At 38.1% G+C, this 19814-nt stretch overlaps 1 protein-coding gene across 1 annotated transcript in view; it reads right to left on the minus strand.

The window, feature by feature from the left end:
- Window positions 1–11000: 11000 nt before the first annotated feature.
- GABRG3 (gamma-aminobutyric acid type A receptor subunit gamma3) overlaps window positions 11001–19814 on the minus strand; it is a 291225-nt gene continuing 282411 nt past the window's right edge. The window contains exon 10 of the mRNA XM_014892603.2: window positions 11001–19660. Coding sequence (XP_014748089.1) covers window positions 19382–19660 — 279 coding nt within the window. The 3' untranslated portion in view covers window positions 11001–19381. The remainder of the gene's footprint in view (window positions 19661–19814) is intronic.

Below are 19814 nucleotides of genomic sequence, written 5' to 3' on the forward strand. Positions count from 1 at the left end.
TATCCCAAGCTCCTGGGGTCGGGGGAAATTAGCTTCCCACACTATCCCTGTGGACAGAGCCTCTGGCTCCTGTCCAGCACCCACAGTAATGAAAAGGGGATATTAATGTGCCCTCCATGTCCTGAACCTTCTCTGGTAGAGCCTTTGAAGGGGTCTCTGGAGGGTAGAGAAGCAGATTTCTCATGAGCTGGAGCAGCCTGCTCTTTCAGGGATGTGCTTTGGGAGAGGGTCAGGCATCTGCACACTGCTGGCTCACATCCTGCAGATCTGCCTCAGTGGACCCTCTCTGAAGTTCCTGAGACTCATGGGGCTTATGCCTGGAGCTGAGGGGAAAACCTGTAATTTCCTTCCCGTTTTGGCCATTGAATATCTGTGTCTCCCTGTCTGGAACAAACAACACGGCTACCATACACCTCTCGTGGCCTGGGATAGTGTTCCCCTTGTTGGGGCTTGCCCTGTCCCCAGCTTGCTGGCTGATGCAGGATAGCACACACACAGCCTGCCCAGTGAAACCATCCCACGCAGCCCTCTCCTCACCTATCATTGATCAGTCAAAAATTGGTCTCCATTAGTAATCAAATGAAACTTAGTTATGAACAAAATCATGTCTCGAATTAACCTGGCCATGTGAGATACTTTTGCAGTCGTCCCACCTTGGCACTCTAAAACGTACTGAAAACCCTTAGCCAATCTCGTTGGTTGTTTTATTTATTCTTTATACATTGCCTTGAAATGTGAGTAATAGAATTTCGTACCATCAGACCAAAAGTCTGAGTAATCTTTAGTGAATTGGGAGTGGGCGCTGGAAGAAAATGCCCAATTAGTGATACTCTGTAATCGGTTTCCACCAGTATAAAGGAGAAAATACCTAATTTAAGATGGGTTACATCTGGCTTCAGAGATGGATGAGGATGATGTGGTTGGTTGTAATAAGAGTGATAATGATCAAGAATGTGTCTCCCTGTCCTATGGCTTATTCCAGTAAAGACTGTCCCCTGACACAGGTAACACTGCTATAACTTCTTTACAATTGCATCCCTGCTAAAATATCCAAAAATTCTTCAGCCTTTTGACCACATTTCAGTAGGTAAGTAGTTAATCTTGATCCCTGAACCATTAACCAGGAAATTTGCTACAGCTCTAGAGGCAATTATAGATGAAATATGAAAGGCAAGATGACTGTTAATTTTAAACAATTTTGATACACTAAGGCTAACATTTCTCAGAACTACTTACCATGTTACTCTAATTTACATCACAATAAAGGCTTAAAATTCAGCTTGTCTAAGAAGCTGGACTGCAATTTTAATAGGTGTTTCTTTGGTATTAATTTCCATGTTATCCAAGCATTTTAGAGGAAGAGTTGTATATGCTATGAGATTGTTTTCTCAAGATACTTATAGTGCATCTATTCAGAGCATAGGACATTTCTGTTTAAATGAATGACAGAGCAACACCCACACGGCTCAAGTCTGAAAATAATTTACATCTAAATAGCTGTCTACCAATTCTCCTATATAAATTACTTTTTTCTTTTCCTTTTTTATTTTTTTTTTGCAAATGAATGTAATTATGTTCACAGATTGTTTAGGCCTAAAGGAACTACTAGATTTAACTTCTTGTTTAAGATTTCACCTTATTCTTTTTACTGCAGTCTGTGATTAACATGAGAAATGTGTGATGTTATCAACTTCTTTAGGACCCAGAAGTAACAAAAGCAGGCTTCATCTGTGCTACTTAGAAGAGCCTTGTTGCCATATTTCCTCATAATTTTTATTGTACTATTTCTCACAGTGCTTCTGAGTTAAGGAAATGGCATTGTTTTCACTTTGCACATGATGGATTAAAGCAATTTGCTAAATGCACAGGTTTGCAACCTCCTAGCCGTAATTCCACAAATAAATGAATAATATAAAGGTCTAAAAGTGAGGTTCTGGAAGAACTATTCACACAGTGATTTGGGTTACAAGGCCCTTATATGATGGTTAGGAAAGGCTTTTGCACCTGAGCTGGTCTCCATGACACACAAGTTAGTCTGCAAGAAAAGCCAGTGCCTTAAACTTTGTTATTTGGGGCCAAAGGCCACCCTGTGGAATTGAAATGCTGCAAGTGAAACCCTTTCTCTGCCCAAATCACTAGCTTCCCGTGCTCAGTCAAATGCTCTAAAGAGATATTTTCTGATCCACAGGAGATGCCACAGAATAACATGGCTCATTGCAGCTTTTACTTCAGTGGACACAGGCATCCCCTATGTCCTGCATCATGTTTGCAGTGACATGGGCTCTCTGGGTGCTGAATCTTGCTCTAGTTGTCTTGTTTCTATTCATATGAGGTGACAGAAGAAGATATTTCTAGGGCATTTCATTACAACGTGAATGTCTGGGGCTAGATTCAGTTGCCCACACGTATGTAGCTCATGCCATTTGGGACTGTCTGGGTTATCCAGGGTTTTCTTGGGTCTCACAAGGTGACACAGGTCCTGCTGGAAACCTGTGCCTATCTGGAGGCAACTGGAGGCAAGGTCCATATTGGTGGTTACATATGAGCAAAGGATTTCTATGCTATACCTGTGCAAAAGAGAAAAAACTTTAAAAGAGGCTTGTTTTACTGATTTAACACTGAAGGGAGTTAAATGTGTCAATTAGATTTAGCTGCCTGAAAATGAGAACAATCTTACCCTGGGTATGAGAGGTTTTACTGTAAAGTTTGGTTAAAAGTAACATTTTTTAAAAAATATCAGATAATTCATTCTTCAAATGCTTCCTGCTCTGGGAATATGGAAGCATGTAGATGTTTTGTAAGTCAGTCTCAGTATTCACAGCTATGAAAAAATCTAAGGGTTTAAAATTAACAAAAACCTCTCGAAGCTTACTGATCAGCAATATATATAATTTTGCAGTATCATAAGCTGTAATATGCTTTTAGATGTAACATGCATATTTGTTGCATATATTGTCCTTTCTCTGTTCATATATTAAAACAGCAGGATTATAAAGTATGTGACTAAATGTGCAATAATTTATGCAGCATAAAAAACCCTTACATACTTATTAATATGTGAAATACTTCAATAATTTAAATGTTCTGTGGGATTAATGATGGAGCTAGAATAATTCTTCTACTCTTAATGCAACACTTAAATAGTACTTAGTCCCAGAACTAGATTGCAACAGAAGGAAGTAAAAACACCTTTCAGTTTAGCATTTAATCTGAAATAACGATCCAATACTTTGAAGAATAATGAAATTCTAGTATTGACTAACAAATCTGAAATTATCAAAAAGAAAGAAGCACTCTCAACACTATTACAACACTTGACACTGAAACATCCTCACTGAAATGCAAATGCACTGTTTTGAAAAATGTTCCAAGTACTGAAGTGCATACAATTTTTGTAGAGTTTATGTGAAAAGTACTGTGTCTTCAAGAATATTCTTTTCAAATGAATTCTGAAATTACTGAAGTGCTTGATTTGTATTTACTTACCATTTATAGGGCATGAGCTGAAGAAAACAGTGAAAATGCTCCATATAGCTCTAACAATCTGCTTCAAGTTTGACTTGTAGAACCTAAGCAGAAGGGTAGGAGTCCTGGGTATTTTATTGTCTCAACTAACAAGCACATGATTGATTCTGCTACCTACCTGTCAGCTGACAGAAACAAGTACCTGCACTTACTCACCTGTGTCTGTCAGGTTAATTTCATGTAGTAAGTGGACAAGCAGTCAGGAGAGGAGAGGAGAGGAGAGGAGAGGAGAGGAGAGGAGAGGAGAGGAGAGGAGAGGAGAGGAGAGGAGAGGAGAGGAGAGGAGAGGAGAGGAGAGGAGAGGAGAGGAGAGGAGAGGAGAGGAGAGGAGAGGAGAGGAGAGGAGAGGAGAGGAGAGGAGAGGAGAGGAGAGGAGAGGAGAGGAGAGGAGAGGAGAGGAGAGGAGAGGAGAGGAGAGGAGAATTCACTCCATCCAGAAAATGCATGACTATTTTTATTAATCCTTGAGGATCATTACTCAAACAAGGAGTGTTACTGTTATCCAAAGAAAGAGATGTAGCTTCTATTTTGTTTATTCCAGAGAACTGTAAATATAAGTGCTATGGTCTTCTCACATTATGAAAAAGGGGGAAACAAAAGTAGAAAACACCCTTACTGAAGCTGGCTGAGAAACAATTACACTGGAGCTGGAAAAAAGGCCACCCTTTTGACAATCAAGCTTTAATAGGATAAATGAAAACAGCAAGTTGCCTCTGGTGAGTCACACTGCACCAGCATTTCAGTGGCAACATCCATTGTCTGTTTCATACAAATTTCTGTAGCAATTATGTCCAGACAGAAGTGCAGCTATACGCCCTGTTATGCTGGTGACAATGGACACATCCCCATTTGTGAACAGAGGCCAGACTCTGTCAAAGGACTGTTGGGTTGTCTGTCAGAAAACCCATTCCAGCTAGGATTCATATTCATATGGCTCTGCCAGCTTGAAATTATTCTTCAGATTGTGCCAAGTACAGCATGAAATGCAAGTCAGAAAAGGAGGGTAGCTTACCTCTTGCTGCTGACCATGTGAATGGGAGAATCTAGAGGCTTTGGGGGTGTGCATGATGGTTGCTTTGCCTCCATTCTTCTTTGGCAAGTGTTTTCCTCATTTGAGAGTATATGCAGAGCACATGGATTTACTCTGATATCCATTGAGAATATCTTCCTGGAAAGTGGGATGGTCTGTTATTCAATGAGAGGGAAGACTCTTTATGCAGGGATTTGAGAAATATACACAGTTTAATCCCAAAAGAAAAATATATATTTGTGTTGTGGCAATAAGATCTCTCCTGCCATTTCAGTAACCCCAGTCAAAAAAGCAAGACTTCAATGGCATGAATGAAGAATAATGACAAGAGGGATGCTGCTGCATATCCAAACAAAAGGTTCTTGGCATATTTCTCCCAGTATTTGTGTGATAGACAGATGATATGTTAGTGAGATATTTAGCATACTGCATCGTAGCCTACTGTGTCTATATTTTCAGCAATTACTTTAAAATGGGCAGATATTTGGCAGGAGTACTTCAGTATGACTTTATAGCTCAGGGTAGTTTTGATAGAAGGAAAAATTTCTGTGACAACATTTAGCAGAGCACAATATAAAATGATTGATGATGGAACTCCCAAGAGACAGCAGAAAAATGACAGAAACTGTGAAGTTATTCCCCTGAGATCTCATATGTACTTTGGTGTGCTGTATAATATGTAACACTTCACCCTACTTGAGTGTTCCCAATGCAGAAGAGCACGTTACAAGTTCGATGCAAGTAACATCAAAAGCACAACGCTGCGTGTATTCTCCAGAATAAAAGTATTTCCTGTTCCACATCACCTTGCTTTCCTACTAGCTATTGTCTTTTGATCCTTATTCTGTGTAGAAATGGTTTGAGATCATCTAGAACATAACAGGAAAATGAGTTGGGGCACCTGTGTTGCATAAAACTGACTGAGACCACTTATCAAGACCACTGTGCTTTATACTTTCTATAGGTAACTTTGGGTATGAAACTGCTGCATGTTATGGTGAAGTATAGAAATATTTGAGTCTTTTTTTTCAGACAGTTTGGAGAGCCTAGAGCTCCCTGCAAAGTGAGTGATCTCATGTGCCACTCCATATTATCAGAGCAAGAAGTCTCCTTACTTGTTCTAGTGCAGCAGAGATACCACAGAGCACAACGTGCTTGATAAATGTAGCAGATACTGTAGACATATTTGTGTTGGTGTTTTCCCTTAGCTCTTGAAGGAACAGAGGTACACATCCAGCTCTTTTCCTTGTAATTGCAGTATTGCTTACATATCTTACTTATGCTCTTGTTCTGTGTCCCTCAGTGCAGCATCCATGTTTCTGCTGTTTAAGAGATAGCAGAGGATTAATCTTCCAGAATTGTAAATGTTTATGTCTGGGCTAGACTTCCTTTAGACTCCTTTTATAGTTGGTGAAAAATAAGTTAACTCTTTTTGAGTATGGTTTATAAGATGGCAATTTCAGATGTCTTCTTTAAAATAAATTGAGCATATCAGAAGTATCTGTGCCTCTCCATCAACTATAAAGAGAATTTAGATTACTAACTCCAGGGACAGAGTCTACAATATTTATAGCTATATTTGGACAGATGAACTTTACTTTGTGTTGTCCTTTTTTTCCACTGATATTTGATTTGACTGGGCTCCTGCAATGTAGAAATAGTGATTTATTTTTGCTGGATAGCCACCTACAGTAAAAGTAACTCAAGCAGCACATTACTTGGAAGAGTCCTTTCTTTTTTTGTTCTCATGGATCTCTTCTCATGGAAAGAATTAGGAGGTTTCTTTTTTTTTGATGTGGGAGTGCTGAAGTGACAGAGAAACCTCTGGGTGTATAGAATAGGGAGCAAAACGTGAAAATACAGATTACCTCCTAGAACTGTTAGTATCTTAGATAGTCAACACTTTTAAACCTGCAGGCTCCTCTTTCTGTCCGGAGCACATTACTGACTACCTGGCACATGGCAGGGATGGGAGAAGTGCAGTCCCAGTTGCCTAAACAGCAAAGCAGCTGGCAGCAATCTCCTGTCCTGACTGACGACATGAAAAGTCTGACAGCACTTCACAGATCACATTTGTGCTTACTGCTTGTAGTTTGAGTTCTTCCTGACCTTTATATTTCTGGGAGTGCTGTCTTGTGTAAGCAACTCTAAGCTGCATTCCAGTGCCATACATAGGTGCAGTGTGATGAGGCCATGCTGGGAATTCAGCTTTCCTTAGGGTATAGCCTACACCAGCCTCTTTGCTCAGGAGCTGCCTTTCACTGCCTCATCTGAGATGCAGAGCCATGGGATGAGATCCTACTGCCAAACGCCCTCTGCCCTGTTATTTCCAATATCTCTGGAGTGAACCATGTGTATCAACCCCTTCCTAGAATCAGCTGCATAGCAGATGGGATTCAGATTTAATTTGCACAAAGCTAAGTGTTTCTGTTTCGGTAGGTTTCTCCATAGATGTGTGAAGATAATACTTTATACTGAAATGATCTTTATATGATCATGAGTTTCAATCTGGCTTTGTTTCACACATGCAGAACTAATGAGTTCAGTGCCTCTCTTAAGCAAAGATATGTACACACATTACACAGATAGAGTAGCAACCTTTGAGCCAAAGGTACTCAGTAGAAATGTTCTCACTAACTCAAGACCTTAACCTTATGCTAAGTTTTCTGTATTCACCTATCCAGACAGTCTCGCACATGTGAATGGCTGGTTTTGTATGTGGCCAAAGGGGAAAACATGTATAAGAACTTTGTAGAGTTGTAGAGTGTAAATGTGCATGGCTTGTACATTTTTTTACCCTTTTGGATACAACTGCACATTGCATGCAAAACATAAGCAGACAGAGGTAATTTTATTTGTGTATGTAGCATATAAAAAGAGGATAAAATATATATTTTGCGTCCACCAAATGCTGGAATTACTTTGTATGTACTTACATTGCAATAAGGGCTAGAAATTTAATTAAATTTTTGTGAGGGAAGTTATTTGCTTGCCTGCTTTTTCATACACTGAAGTATCTTCGCACATTATAGATCCAGTGAACTGCACCTAGATATTCTATGACAGTGAACCTGTTACTCAATCATGCATTTTCATGTTCAAGGTTAATACTTTTGTCTGTTTGAAGCCTGGATTTGTGTAATTTGTACATTGCCCACTAAAAGCTGCTAGGGTTTTTCCTTCTTGCAACATAACATGGAAATAGTACAATTTACAAACTTGCAAGGGGAAAATAAGATAGGGATGGTATCAAAAGCTTCTTTTAGAAAGCTGCATAATAAATGTTAATTTTTAATTTGACAAAACTGGGACAGAAATATACATTAAAAAAATCATTTGCATAAATGGCATGTTTAAACTGGGACTGTAGCCATAAAAAATCGGTTTCTCTAGATGGCATCGAGAGGTTTCAGTAGAAAAGCACGATGTGATTCCCTACATGTCTTATGTACTATATACAGACTGTTCAGAGAATGAGTAATAGCAGCAATGCCAAAGCAGATAGTTTAAATGTTGGTTTTAGTCATGACATTGTTCACTATGTATCTAGTTGAATATTTAATGAAGGGTAAATGGTAAAAAAATCCTTTTATAGAATCATAGAAATGCTGATTAGAACGTGGGGGGTTTTTGAGGTCATATTAAGCCCTATGCTTGAAGGGGCCCCCCACCAACACCAGGCCAGGATCTATCCAGCCAGACATTGAAAGCCTCTTTGGCTGAAGCCCCCGAGCCCTCCTAGGCAGCCCCTTTCTTGCTGTACTGTAATGTGCAAAAGTTGTTCCTCATCTCCAACCTAAGCATCTCAAGGTGAAACACCTGTCCCCTGCTATCTTACAGCAATGCTGAGAGGAGACTGAGAGTTTGGCTTTAATGCCTTTGTTTCTGTGTTTCAAGTAGTTGCAGTTTACAAATGCAACATCCCTTAGCCTCAGCTCCACATGAGCTCTGTTCCTCAGCTTCTCACAGTTCATCTGCTCCAGGCCTTTGATCATCTTAGCAGCTGTCTAATAGGTTCCCTCTGGTTTTTCAGCATCTTCCATGACCTTGTGGTAGGGAGGACATGCCAAAACCTGTTATTACTGTCCTGTAGTAACCAGAGCTGAGCATGGGGCAGTAAGGAATTCCCTTGATCTGCAAGACACATCCATAACATGATCCATTACAGAGCTGTGAGAGCTGTGCTGGGGACACATCGTTACCTTGCATTCAGCCTGGTGATTGCAGCACTTTTCACTGGCTCCTTGTGCTGTTCTGCTGGCTCATTACCAGCCTATATTGATGTGTGGCATCTGTCTGCTCTCCTACAGAGTGGTATGCTTTTTGTTATTGAACTCCAGTTTAGCCCTCAGCAGAAGTGCTAGGAGTGGACAATGGCGTGATTTATAATTCACTGGACATGGAGATATTCAGTTGCTGATTGCACAGTCAATGTGTAGTAATGACAGTGCAGTCAATGTGGTATTAATCCTAAGAGTCCTTGCTGGATCCTAGATAGATTCCTGTATAATCAATTAAGAAGCACTGCAACTTTCATTTACACTTCAGCTAGCATGGACAGGGGGAAATAAGGGAGTCGATGGGAATTTTGCATTTAACTTTTATAGTTGTCATTGCTTCGAGTGAACAGTTCTATCAAAAAATAATGGTCAAAGCATTTGACCTGATATTTAACAACTTTTCTCTGGTAGAAAGTGCATGAGTATCTTTAAAACAAGGATATTTTGTAGTAAAAAAATATTGGAAACAGAATATCTTGGGGTATGAGAGGGGTAAGATTTTGGCTGAATATGAACTTTGTCAATTCCATTTTTAATGTGTCTTGTGGTCTTGACTTACAGATAGATATATTAAAATCCGCTATTTTCTGATAAAATCTGATCTTTCATTAATGTATTCATGACTGCATTCGGTGAGGATTCCTTTTGGATGAACTGTCACAGCTTCCACTCCTGTGTGTTTTATAGTCTCTTCCATGCATTCCAGGTGGCCATGCCTCTGAGCTGTGCAGGACTCAGGGCTGTTTTCCCTCCTGATCACTGGACTTGTCAGGACCATGGCAGCAGTGCCCTCGCTGCTGGGAGGATGTCTAACAGCAATGACCCAAGAAGTGCTATTTATGTGTGGAGGGGGAAAATGGATGTTACAGGTAAAAGACCCCACACAGGATAGCAAGGACTTCTTTGTTTACCTAGGAAGAGTGAAAGTTTGCTTTTTTCTTGCTTTGCATAATTCTGGCATTTGGTGGACCTTTGGCTCCTGCCTGAGCACCAGGAGACTGCACCTTATCAATGGGTATCTTTTTGGCTCTGCTATGATCTGTGACACTGTTTAACTAAGACTTTCTCTGTAAATATATTCCATCTTCTCACAACTAGAATCTAAAGTCACTACAGTATATAAAGATGTATGTTTATGGTGTGCACTGCTTGCCCAAGACTAGAGGAGGAGCTAATGAAACTCCCATTGGCTCAGAATTTGCTTACATGAAAAATTAATTATTTTAAGGCCATTTCTGTTGCACTGTACAAGAATATAAGTTATTAAAAAAAAAAAAAAACGCAAAAAGCAAACATGCAAATCAGTTAAAAAAACCCCAAACCTGGCACACATTGCTGCATGTGAAACTTTAGCATATACTAATTATTTTGTGTTGCTAATACAGGTGCTTTCCATTTATAAACCAACTTTTAAAATCTGAGGCTTTTTACTATGGCTATTAAGTGACAGTGGTTGTCTAATACCAGTCAGTAGGAAAATGTCTATTTCGTTAATTCCTTATTTTCTGGATAGCTCCCTGATGTTCAGCTTTGCTCATTTTCCATTGCACAAACTGAGTCTACTTTAACTAAAACTGCCAAGCAGTAATTCAGTTCTTAACTAGATTTGAGGTGGTGAGACAGAGGGTGACATAAAAAGGCAGAACTTATTGGCACGATTCATCGTCATTCTCTATTGCACACTCGAGCCTACTGGGCAGGAAATGTTAGCAAATTGAGAGAAATTCAGAGCCTCTGGAATTTGGCAGGATGAGCACCTTAAACTTCTGGAACAGCTGATGTGCTCAGCTCATGTTCAGGCTCCCTGAATAATTGCAAGAATATAGCTGGTGTTCCAGGTTAAGTTCTTCAAGGGAGAAGAGCTGGCATTGTGTTCACACTGTGACAATGGCAAGAGTTAATGACTAATGTGTAGAAAGAAAATAGTCATGGCAACAATTATGCTTGCTAGTTTTCCAGGGGAGTGAGGCATAATCACATCTACCTGGTTACTGCATTTTACTGACTGTAATAACACGGGTCAGATGCTGTTGGGGAAGTACAGAATCTACGTTTATTTTTGAGCAGACAGGTCAGGAAAGTATCTAGTTGTTGTATCAGAACACAAATGGGGATAAAGCATGAATTGCATGCCAGACTAATAAGTGAAAACAAGAAAAAAGAGATTTCTTAGTGAAAATTTAATTAAATACTCTGGGTGTAATTGGTTTTTGTGAAATAAAATGTCCTTTGGAAAAACATGCCTTAGTGCAAGGAACATACAGAAAGCATAAACATAACAAGTTCAGATAGGGAAATCTGTGGGGTCATGAGAGATTTGTAAAATTTATGCATTATCTTATGCATTATCTATGGCCCAGCTGTCAGCTCCAGTGTTAATATGGAGTGGAATCCTAAAACGAAGTAGACATTTCACAGTTGGAGTGGGTTGAGACTGACAATTCCGTGGTCATGAATGTACAGAGGTGGGAATTACATTCAAAGAGCATGAATTAAGAAGATAGTCTTACTTAACAATAAGTGGCTGCTGAAAAAAAGTATTGTAAAAATGTAGAGTATAGTTTTACCAGCAAATTTCACTGAGTACTGAAAAGTTGGGATTTAGAAAGTTTTGAGGCCAAATTTGATTACAATTTTAAAACTGCAGTCTTTACATTCAAGCAGTTTATGAAAAAGACACAGCCTATTTCTTGATTTCTCTTTGAATTTTGTAGCATATTATTCCCAGTTTAAATTAATCCCATGGATAAACTGCAGTCTCAAATATTTTTTGCAGTTTAGTCAACTCATGCTCACTGTTGGAAGCATTTTTAAAAGACTCATATGAAATTACTTCCAAGAACACTCTATACCCTATTAGAAAGGTAACACACCATGTCTTTTCTCTCAAGCAAATCTTCAGAAATCTATTTCTATTTTGTTAAGCTCTCAAATTCTTCAAGAAAAATACAACCACCAAACATGCACATCATATTTGCATTTTCTGATAATGTGTATTTATTTGTATCCAGAAATACAAACGCTGGGATCAAAATACGAATATAAATAGTATTCTAGACGCACAGCCCTACTCCTTAACACAAAGTAAACTGGAATGGATGTGATCAAGAAGGGAAAGTCGTTGTCTGAGAACTTGAGGAGATGAAGCACATGGGTGTTTGACTTTTCTGATTAGGTCAGTCTGGGGGATCACTGGGATGGCTATCTAACTTAGAATGACATACTGGTACTAGTGCTACCTGTATTATTCAAGGCACATTGGGCACATAATTGTACTTTCATTTCACTATGACATCACAAGCTGCACTGCTAGCAACGAAATCACATACCCCTAACAAAAAACTTAGGAAGGAAGGATAATTAGAAATCTAAAATTTTGTCTGTGTTCTATAAGAAAATTAAATTTGGCACATAGTTGGCAGTATTTATTGGATTATTAAAATTACACTCACTTAAAAAAAATCCATGTGTTGTCATGGTGGGAAAAATGTTTTGAGATCAGTATACTGAGATTTTAGATCAGGATTATGTGAGGGGTTTGGTGATGACCTGTGGTGGCCACAGGTAGCTCTATGATTTAAGGTTGGTACTGCATGTGATTGTGGATGACAAAAAAGTCACAGTATTGAATGGCTGCAAAAGAGAATAAGGGAGTGTGATACTGTAATCTCTCTGCACCAGGTTTCCCACTGTTGTTCAAAGGAAGTGTTTTGTGGGAGCTTATTCTGTTTATTTTTTTTCCTTAGCAGCACTCTGTCTGGCAGTGCAATACTTGCCTGGGCTGCCTGTGTAATACTGTCAAATGAAATTATTTTACCAGCTTCCCATGGGCTCCAGAGTTGCTTTCATTTTAAGGATCCCATGAGGTCTGTAAGCGTGGAAGGGACTCTCTACTTCACATTTGTCAGTAGATTTAAAAAATATGTCATCAGCGTTGTTCTCTTCATCCATTTTATATTAATGTGCAATTTAGAAATTTTAGCATTTACCTGTTTTACCTGTTCTAAGCCTCACTTTAAGTATGTAAATCGCTTAAGTGCTGAAGTTACAAATCTATACTCCACAAGTTTTGAATCCAAACAACGGATAATCAACTCACAGAATATCATCCAATGATCTTCCTGATTTGAACTTAAACCCCTCTCTTGGTCAATGGTCTTAATTAATGTGGAAAGTTTTGACTCCGACCTAGCAAGTTTGTTTTTTTAAAACTTGTAATCCTTATACAGTCTCAGTAACAAGCCATAACCAGCTTCACTGTGGATATTTCATTCTTTGTATTTTAGAATATATTGTGTCAGTACAGCTTCCTGTCTCGCAAGCTCTGCTGCAAGAAGTTATAGAGACATTAGACGAGTATTAAGGGCTGTATAAAACACTAAAGGGAGCACCTGCATTCCCCTATAAGAAGCTCCACAGGCTGGCTAAGATCTCCAAGTAAAGTTATGTGGGTGCTTCGATGACACCAGACACAACAGTGTCTCCTCTGACTAGAGCCATTCCTTACCTAGATAAAAGAATACCCAGCAAGTTACTGGCTGTGCATCAATGCCTGCTTTGCCTGGTTTAGACCTTGAGAAAGCTTTCCCCTAGATATATGAATAAACATAACCACATCTTCTGCTTGTCCTTTATAAATAGCAAATGATTAGAAGATCAAAATGAATGTTTTGGTAGAAAGCAGAGAATTCTCAGGTGTCCACCGCTGAAACACTGAATTTCATAATGAATTTTTTTCTCTAATTTCACATATATTCTAGGAAAACCCTTAAGGACACTGGCTTGAGGACTCACAACAAAAGAGGAAAAGAAAAAGAAAGTCAAGTCTAGGTGTCCACCGCTGAAACACTGAATTTCATAATGAATTTTTTTCTCTAATTTCACATATATTCTAGGAAAACCCTTAAGGACACTGGCTTGAGGACTCACAACAAAAGAGGAAAAGAAAAAGAAAGTCAAGTCTGTAGAAAGCAATACATCACAGATATTGGATATCTCACTTGAGGAATGTCAGCAATAACTAACCAAGTGCTTGAAGTCAGTCACGATCCAAAGTCATTTAAAGAAACAGCTGCTAGGTAAACTAGATGGTTAGAACAATATTTATCCCTAGCTCAGGGCTTAGTCCTAGCTCGACATGGTTCTAGGCCATCATATCTCTGAATTATCCACCAAATGTTCAGCATAAAAAAAAATACTTTTAACTTCTCACAGCAATTAAGTTCAAGCTGAGTTAATTTTTTTGTTGTTGAAACATAATTTCACTTTAGATATAAAACATAGCTTTGGTTTTAATATCTAAACCAGTGACCTAAATTATGAGGAAAGAACTCCTAGATCCCAGGGAAAAAGGCAATGCTATTAAGGCCACTGAGTCTTAGCAAAATGCCTTAATTTGTTCACATATATACTAGAACCCTTCAAGTAGAGAGTGTGATGAACCATAAGAAGGTCGTGGGCATACAAGTATAGCATCAGACTAAGAACTATACTTTTTTCTCAGTAGGCAAGTGTAAGTTGAGCTAATTTTATGCTTGTGGGGGGAGGAAGGAGCTAAAATTAACTGAGAAAAAAAAGTTGGAAAACCTCTAAAGGAAAAAACCTCACCTTTCATCTATGGAAATACATTCCAAATTCATAGACTGGTTTTTGCCTATATAAAATAGTCTTCTGGAAAGAGATCTGGATGAGCCTGAGTATCTCTTGGTGGAATGAAATTGTCGAGTGAAGAAGGAAGGATTCTGCTAAACTGCTGAAGTTCCACTGCAGCCTTTTGCTATTTAGGAAATAAGAAACCTACAGACTGTTTAGAAAAATAAAGAAAGTTCAGAGAAATGCTCAGTCTGTAGGTTGAAGATATTTAGAATATTGGTCACACACTGTGGTGCTCAGGAAGAACTCCAGGAAGGTCATTGGTCCCACTTTCTAACTTTCAGATGAGAAATAGTCTTTAATGTTAAGGAATATCCTTTCATATTCATAAATGAGAAAGGCACTGACATAAGAGGCACAAGCATTTCACTGTGAACAAGAAGAAGAAGAAGATACCTTGAAAAAAAATCATCTACCTATGTAGGCATCTAAGATTATGAGATATGGCTTGCCTTTTCTTACTGTATTACATGGAAACCAGGAAAGAGCAGCCAATGGAAAAAGTACAGGCTGTTATGGACAGCTTTTACACGTTTCAGTGGGCACTTTGTTTTATAGTTTAGAAGGTAACACCAACCCTCCTGATGATGAGGCTAATGAAATAGTCCCTGGAAGTGTTTAAAAAAAGACTAGGCATGGCACATAGTGCAATGGTTTAGTTGATAAGGTGGTGTTAGGTCATAGGTTGGATTTGATGATATCCAAGGTCTTTTCCAATCTGTTTGAGTCTGTGATTCTGTGGAATCTGTCTGTCTCCCTTCCCATAAAGTCAGCAGTTTCAGAGCTACCTATCATCTGGTCATGTAGGAGAGTCATTTTATTAGAGATATGGTGAAATTTTGTATAAAAAGGAGGTAAACATGAAATGACCAAGTAAGGAGAGTTGTGATAAATTAATGAAATAATGTGAGATGCTAGACACCAAGACACATTAGAGCTGCAGAAGTGTTTAAGATAGCTATCTGTCTGAGTTATTTGGCAGTATGCTTGCAGTTCCAGAAATAATTTCCTATCAGCTAAAGGCTCATGTGTCACTGCTGTTCCAGCTGATGAATGTGCAAACCTCCAGGTGGATGATTTGGAATTAGCTGTGGGTTAAATTGAATAAGAAGACTGCAACAGATAAGAACTGCAGAGCAATAAAAAATAATTTCTTTCTCTTCTTTTAGCTTCACTACTCATCACTGTCTCTGTGAAGATAGTTCTGGCTTTTGTAATTTTTATCATTTTTATTGGTATGCACAATATAGCAATATACAGTTGAGAGTTGATTAAGGAGAACATGAGAAAGAGGCTATCAAAATGCCTGAGGTGTTTTAAAATACACCCCTACTTTTTGGTTAGAAAGTTATATTAAAATTGTGTGGTGTGTGGTGCACTGCAGTTCCATATTGCTGCTGGACACTGAAAGAGCATAAACCAGCTACAACTTTTTTATACCCTTATTCTTGGAAGAATGGCTGTAAGAAAACGAGCTGTCAATATGCTAGGCATCAGAGCCAGGAAAACTGAGAAGATTTAATTAAGCAGACAAGTATTTTTTACGCATTCTTAGTTGCCTTGAAAATGCTACCCTCAATAAAGAAAAATGATGCCCAAGAACTTTTAATTGAAGGGAAGAATAAGAGGACTGACTTTAGGTCCTCCTGGGGAAAAAAGGTAATTATTTAAAAAACCCTCACAATCCATTCTGCAACTTCAACAAAGAAGATATGCAATGTGAAGATACTTGGTTTTGAGGTTTTATATAACCAAATGTGTTCATTTCACTGCTCATTTGGTCTTACCTTCCTCTGTTCCCTTCCTTGGAAGGGTAAAAAGGGTAAAAAACAAAAAGAAGTAGTTGAATAAATGCAACACTCTAATATGAAATTATATGAAAAGAACGTGTTCTAAAATGCTAAAATACAGTTCTTACATTTCTCATGGGACAGCAAATGAAAATGTTAACTTTTGCCAATTTGCAATAGAAGCAAGAGAATATCTGAAGGTGAATGAGGATATTCTTACTCCTACAGAAGGATATGGCACGTAGATGTATGCCAACCACAATGGCATTTTGAATGATTCAGATCAAAGAAAGCCTATCATCCCTTCCTCTAAGGTTTTTCAGTGGCTGCCAAAGCATGGAGCAGTAAAGCAGTGAGAATAAGCCAAGTTACTAGGAACAAGCAGAGGAATGCATTCAGGAACCTGCCAGCCTGCAGCCACTTGCTTTGCATAAAAATCGAAATTTTGATAACTCCAGAGTAAAATAAATTACAAAGTAGAATATGTCCTCTGGTCTCACTATAAGAGCAGAAGGCAGTAGTGTCTGAAGCTTCTTTCTTGATTTAAGAGAGTGGAAAAAGTTGGAATTATATGCTTCCATCTTCTGTTTATGAAAAAAGACAGAAAATGGGCAATATGAATGGACTTAACAGAATCAGTCTTCCAAAGAAGGATCTGTTGGCATTATCTGCTTTCAGCAGGGCTCGTGCGCAGCCATGAGCAGAAGTGGAAGAAAAGCATATGCTCATCATCTAACATGGGAATGTTCCACTTCCCAGAAAATTCACACAGCATGGAATTGTTAAATAAACCCCACTTGAAGATCTAATGGTGGAAGGCACCTGATTGTGCATCATTCATCTCAATACTGCCACCAAAATCAATTCATTGTGCAGAGGGTTTGCAGGATCACCCCCCCTAAAGGAAAATGGTTTCCATTCTTTTATTTAGGCTTGGAATATTTAGGCTTGCAAAATATGGCTGAAGGTGACTATTAGAGTAGACTAATTAATAATTAGAGATCAGGATATCCAACTCAAATTTAATCACCTTCTTGCACTACTTCAAATATCACTGCCATCCATAAACTAAGTCCACATCTCCAAGTGTAGGACACAGGTTTACAGAGCAGTTAGTTTGCTAATGAGAGTTAGCAAAATTTCAACATGCATTTTGAAAACAGAAGGTTGTCATTAGTTTAGAAGACATCAGATTGGGCAGATCTTTCTAGAAATAAGTCTTTGATTCTGCCTCAAAGTATTTCTCCTCTGTGCTTTTAATTTGAATTTTGTCAGTCCTTACAGAAGTAATTCCCCTCCACGATCTAAACCCAGATATGTTTCTGATATTTCAGACAATTTAAAAAACAGAAGTAAGATTTTTAATAACTACAATTAACTTTTGGGTTAGGTTTTTTCTTGTTTTCCTCCAATTAAAAGCTCAGTGGAAGAACAGAGCAACAGCAGTGAGAGACAGTGATGTTTCAAAGAACATGACAGCATTTCTGTTCCTTTAGAATTACCAGTGCATTTGGTTTTGCTTGTTTGCAGGATTTTCGTTTTGAGGAAAAAGGAACTCCTTTCTAGTCACATACACTATTCATTTTTTCATCAAATACTGCAAGGAGGAGACACACATTTTTTGAGTTCATAAAAAAATTATCTCCAAAAGAGAAAAGAAATAGGATTGTTGTTTTAATTATCTTTTAAATTCAATCTTTTGTAACAATTTGTCATGCAAAATGTAATGAAAAGCTATTGCTATTTAATTCTGGATGTGTTTTGTTTGCTTAATAACAATTATGTAGATAGTCTGTAAAAGACATCACTTAGTAATACTGTAAAACTAGTTTTTGAAAAAATGGGTAGTTTAGAGTTGAATGGTCAAAACTTTGAAAAATACAAAATTGTTTTTTAGTGTAAAATATGGTTGAAAATTTTGGAAAAGAATGAAGAGAACCTTTTTCTATATGTGGCAACTATTTAATGTTTAATCCAAGTGTCACAATTGAGTTCCTGTAATGCACTATTCAAGCCACGAGTGATCAGTCTTTTTCTCAGGCCTGGGGAACAACTACCGTGAGTAAATATTGCAGTGCTCCATGTTATGAAAAGAAAAAAATAGGCCTTTGGCACACATTTTTCAATTTTGTAATACAACTTTGAGAGAAAAAAAAGGATGCATGGGCCCACTTTTTAACAGATTGAAATCCAAAGAAAGTCACATATTCCTGGTGCTATTATATAGTGATTTTTACTCATGGGCTATGCACTATGAACTGCTACAATGACACAAATAAGCAGGAACCTTGTCCTGCTTCAAGTATAGTTCTTAAGAAATCAATGACCATCCAGTGTTTAATGAGTCATAAAAAACACAGTTAAAAGCTTGAAAAACTGTAGAAGTTATGCCTACAGCTGCCTCACAGACAGGCAAGTCTTATTTATATCAAAATTATATCTTTCTTCTCTGTCTGCCTTTTAACCTTTAAGTTAAAACCAATATGTGTGGGTAAGTGGCTAATTCCATGAATTCCAGACCTCTGCAGAAAGTAACGTCCATGTTTTGATCCTACTTGACATTTCTTATTGTCTCTTGGTGGTTACTCTATATCAAGGAGATCAGCAATTTCCCAAAACCTATGGTATCAAGCAAATTTAAATACAAATGAGCATTTTCGTCGGCTTTGGCTTATTTGCTAGTGCCAGTGTACATTGCTCTGAGCCTTAGGGATATGGCAGCATTTTGAAGAAAGTATGGGAATGAAAAGTAAAAATTACATATTTAAACTTTGCCTGAACTGTGAATAGCTTCTATGGCAAGGGACAATAATAGAGATTTTAATATACAATAATTATTCATAAACATGGTTTACACTACAAATTCAGCTGAAATTTGTAAGAACCTTTTAATTAAAACAAATAGCAGTTAGGAGAGAATTCTTCCGTGTTTTTCTTTTTCAGGAAATTACATGTTAAAATTCTTCATCAGGCTCTGTGATGGTGAAGGTTAATGTGGTCTTTATAATTTGAGATGAAACTGACTGTGTCCTTCACTTTTTCTGCACTTTCACCATCCGTCCGCAGTGAGAAAATGCAGCAGTCTTCACTGCTACAGGCAACATTTAAAGATAGAGGTATCCAACCCAGTAGACCAGGTTAAACAGCAGGAAGGATGTAGGGAAAAAGACCCTAGAGTAAGAGTCCAGTTCTAAGATGTCTATGTGAATCCGTCCTCTCCTCCATGAGCCTGATTTACACTCTTCATAACAACAGAAAAAGCTCTGACAGTCTTTCCCATCCAGACATTCATAGACACAGGCATCCTCAAAATCTTGCCAATACATGGCATTGTTCAATGTGATGACTGTAGTTGGTGGTCTCATGTCAAGTACAGAATAATTCTGAGGAGAGAAAAAAAATGCAACAGTTTGACAAGTTTCCCTGGATGATGTAGATCAAAATTAATAATCACAGCAAATAGCAATAATTTTTTCACACCTAGGAGCTCACTTGCCTGTCAGAATATTATTTGCAAGTTGTTTTAAATACTTGCAG

This window comes from Sturnus vulgaris, chromosome 2, assembly GCF_052056855.1.
Source record: "Sturnus vulgaris isolate bStuVul1 chromosome 2, bStuVul1.hap1, whole genome shotgun sequence".
Taxonomy (NCBI): domain Eukaryota; kingdom Metazoa; phylum Chordata; class Aves; order Passeriformes; family Sturnidae; genus Sturnus; species Sturnus vulgaris.